Genomic DNA, 3839 nt, shown 5'->3' on the forward strand with positions numbered 1-3839 from the left:
TATGGGGCATGTCCTACCAAGCCCTCCTGAATACTATTCAACACATGTCTCCTTATTCGGAATCGGCTATGAAATTGATGTGATTTGAAGAGTGCGGCATTCTCAAAGTAATCAGCATATAGAAGGGTGTGGCCTTCCCTATGACGGTTCAAGGCCGGAGCATGGCCGGGGATTGATCCCCTGAACCGAGGCCGCTTCCTACTAATGTGGTTATGGACGACCAATGCAGCCACCACTAGCTCCTCATCATTCGAGGACGAATCATCCGATTCGCAAATGAAATTGTGAAAGAAATACTCCTCCCCGCTATCCGTTGCGGTCGTCATGGAGACGCGCCAGAAAGTGCACATCGTGCTCCCCTCACAGGCACCAAAGCAAGGTTTGGGGTCGGTGGTGGTGATGGGCGCCCTGCGGCAAAGCACGACCCGCCGGAAGTTGTTGCGGTCCATGGGCGATGCCGGCACCGTAACTCCTGTTCCGTCGGCAACAAGGAACCACGAATGCCGGAAAAAAGTTTTTAGGAACGCGGGTGTGGGACTGCTATGGCATGGCGTGGTCGTGGTTTCGACGGCATTGGTGGAAGGCGACTCGGCAGGGAATGGGGGGTGGCGACGGCGATGGCAGGGGAAGGGAGGGCAGGAGAAGAGAAAAGAGGCGTTTGTGCCAACGACAGGCGGGCGTGGGGGAGGAGAAGGGCACGCGCCCCGCCCATCCGCGCTTCCGGTTGGCCATAAACGCGGCCCAAAGTTGGGCCAGAAATGGGTTAAAAGCATACTAAAAACGAACATTCATCCGTTTGCTCCCGCGTGTTCGCTTGTTTTGTCTGTTTATCCTCAAACGGATGTGGCCGGACCATTTAAGGTCGCGCGTTGGAGTTGCCCTAACATATCCACCGTCTGCTGGTCGATCCGATGGTCCGAGCGAGTCACCTCGTTCCCTTCACGCCAGTTTCCCTGCTATTTTAGATCTACCAGGCAAAACCACCTTCTCCTTCGTCGATCGATCCCCAAATCGCTGCCTGCTTCCTCCACCCAGCCCTAACCCTAGCGGTGCCGCCACCATCGATCCCCAAATCCCTTCTCCATCCACCCTCCACCAAACCCTCATCCCTACCTCAGCTAGCTAGCCGCCATGGCCCGTTCCATGGCTCTGCTCCACCGCGAGATTTACTTCTCCGACGACGAGGCGTTATCCGGCAGAGTGTCGTCAATCCGCTGCCCGTGGGAAGGGCGAGATGATCCACCAAGTCGCCAAGAGATCAGTGACGCAGTCACCGATTACCTGCGGACCTTCAAGGCGCACGCAGTCGTCGCCGATCCGCCGGCGCTCTCCTTCCTCCACATACTGCGGCCGCCGGCATCCGTCGGGCTCCCGATGCAGTTCCACAGCCTCACCTTGGCCACTATCTCCAGCACGGACAAGAACCTGGTCGCCATGTACGCCGGAGGGTACCGCCCTGGCAACCGTTTGCCGGGAGGCTACCTCATCTACGACGCCAGGAACGACTCCATCTCTGGGATCCCCGAACTCCCCTCCGACCACTCACATAGAGCCATCGGGTGCGAGTCGGCCGTCGTCATGTGCGAAGCCGCCGCCGCCGGGAACGACTACTTTCTTGCCGAGCTCGTCAGGGTCTGGCCAGAAGGCTACCAAGCTGCGCTCTGGCTGTGGAAGTCGTCCGTCCAAAAATGGGACTTGCATCCCAGTCGCCTGCCCCTTCCATCCAGCACCACCAGCCACTTCTCCCCTGACTTGTGCTTCTCTTGTTGGGGCTCTGTCCTCTGCTGGGTGGATCTGCTCAAAGGCATGGTGCTCTGTGATCTGAAGCAAAACTGCAAGTTCAGCTTTATTCAGTTGCCCAAAGATTGTCCAACCTATGATGCCGACAGCAACAAGTTTACATACGCCTGTGCCGAGGAGTTCCGTTCCATGGCCTGTGTTGGTGGCGAAATCAAGTTCGTCGCCCTGGATGAATGTGATGAACACCAGCCGGAAAAAGGATTGGAACTGACCATCTGGACTCTCTCGCATGACCTCTCAGGGTGGAAGGAAAGCCGCAAGTACAATGTTGAAAACATCTGGGCAAACGAGGCCTACAAGCCTGCTGGTATAAGAAATCTTCCTCCGTCGTTCCCTGTTCTGAGCATCCATGAAGAAGGCGTCGTCTACCTAGTCTTAGATGATCTCAGGGAGTTGGACGATGGACTAGAGTACATGGGCCAGTGGATGCTTCGTGTTGACATAGGCAATGACAAGGTCCAGTTCTATCCAAAGGGTGAAAAGAGTTCTGTTAATTCCCAGCTCTTTGCCAGTGAGTTCAGTGCGCACCGACAGCATTTACAGGATCACCCGGTATTACTACCACCACTAAGCACCGTTTCATGCTTTCATTTGCATACTAATGTAATTATGCTTAGGTTTTTAAATGATAAAAATTCCAATGCATGTTTATCACATCCAGTTTGCTTCATTACTTGCTAAAAAAATCAAGATATTTGGCCACCTCCCCATGTTGAACAGTAGAAGTCTGATATTGATGCTCATCCGCAATCATGACTGTAATCAATTGTCACTACCTAATTACTCTGCCCCCTTGTCATATTATATTAGGACCCAACTTCTTGCACATCATGATGACACTCTTTTGCATGTTTCACTGCTGTTTTTTATTCTTTTTTCCTGGTAGTGTTGTCATTAGCTTCACCTCTACATGTTGAATGGAGATTCATGGCAGGGTACGTGTTGAACTTCAGTAGTTTGTTTCTGAACTCAGAATTGCTATGAGCTGAACACTGGTAGTGTCTGAATGAAAGATGTCAAAAGTAAATTTAAAAAAACGTATCCTTGACAGATATGTAGCTGTTTCAACAATTTTAATTCAGAGCATCTTGTGTTGGTGTTGCCCAATTAATTAATGTCAGTAACACATTTGAATTACTAGGAAATGGTAAATGTTGACAGTTTAAACCACAAATCAGATATGGCCTTTTCTTTTAGAAAATGTTTTAATGGTAATTCTAGGCTGGCATATGCTCACATAAAAGTATTATATTTAACAGACATCTCTATTTTCTGTTGCAGAGAGAGAGAGAGAGAGAGAGAGAGAGAGAGAGAGAGAAGCAAGTGAGTTGGGGATTTGGAAATATGCACATAGAAGATGTACGTGTAGTTTGTTTCTGAACTCGGAATTGGTATGAGCCAAGTTCATTGAAATATGCACATAACAGATGAAGCATAATTTCAAACTAGAGCTGTGCACTGACAAGTGTCTGAACGAAAGATGTCAGAAGTGAAAAACGCACCCTTGAGGCCTTGACACATATAGCTGTTTCAACAATTTTAACTCGAGCATCTTGGACTGACCTTAGATATTGTGTTGGTGTTGCCTAATTAATTAATGTACATGCCTCGCTCTTTTTTTCTTTTCAAAATTGTTTTTAGGGTAATTCTGACCTGACATATGGTCACATTAAAAGTATTACATTTGACACATCTCTTTTTGTTTTTCGCAGAGTGAATTGGTGTGTGTGGAAAGAGGATGAAGCTTTGAGATCTATCTTTTTAAGATGTGCGCCGGCAGGCATATGTTCACATGAGCAAGGAAATACTCCGCATATGATGACACTATCGCATTCTGACAGCATAGAAGCCCCTCAGAAAATAGTAGACAAAAAGGTCCTCGGAGGGCCCCATATCCACCAGGCCCCCAAGACCTCCTTCATCGGTGGAGGAGAGCACCGCTGGCTGAACTAAACTTTGGAGCTGAACCCCTTGCCTAGAGGTGTTAGTGAGCCGCAACACCAACTGAAAATATATTCCCTCTCGAACTTGCTCCCTTA

The 3839-nt window shown here is 49.4% G+C and overlaps 1 protein-coding gene across 1 annotated transcript; it reads left to right on the forward strand.

Moving 5' to 3' along the window:
• Window positions 1–983: 983 nt before the first annotated feature.
• Window positions 984–3614, forward strand: LOC119358596. The gene is made up of 2 exons (XM_037625071.1): window positions 984–2352; window positions 3513–3614. The coding sequence occupies exons 1-2, from the start codon at window positions 1132–1134 to the stop codon at window positions 3540–3542; spliced, it is 1251 nt and encodes a 416-aa protein (XP_037480968.1). The 5' UTR covers window positions 984–1131; the 3' UTR covers window positions 3543–3614.
• Window positions 3615–3839: the final 225 nt, after the last annotated feature.

The sequence above is a fragment of the Triticum dicoccoides genome, chromosome 2A (genome assembly GCF_002162155.2).
Source record: "Triticum dicoccoides isolate Atlit2015 ecotype Zavitan chromosome 2A, WEW_v2.0, whole genome shotgun sequence".
NCBI classification, from domain to species: domain Eukaryota; kingdom Viridiplantae; phylum Streptophyta; class Magnoliopsida; order Poales; family Poaceae; genus Triticum; species Triticum dicoccoides.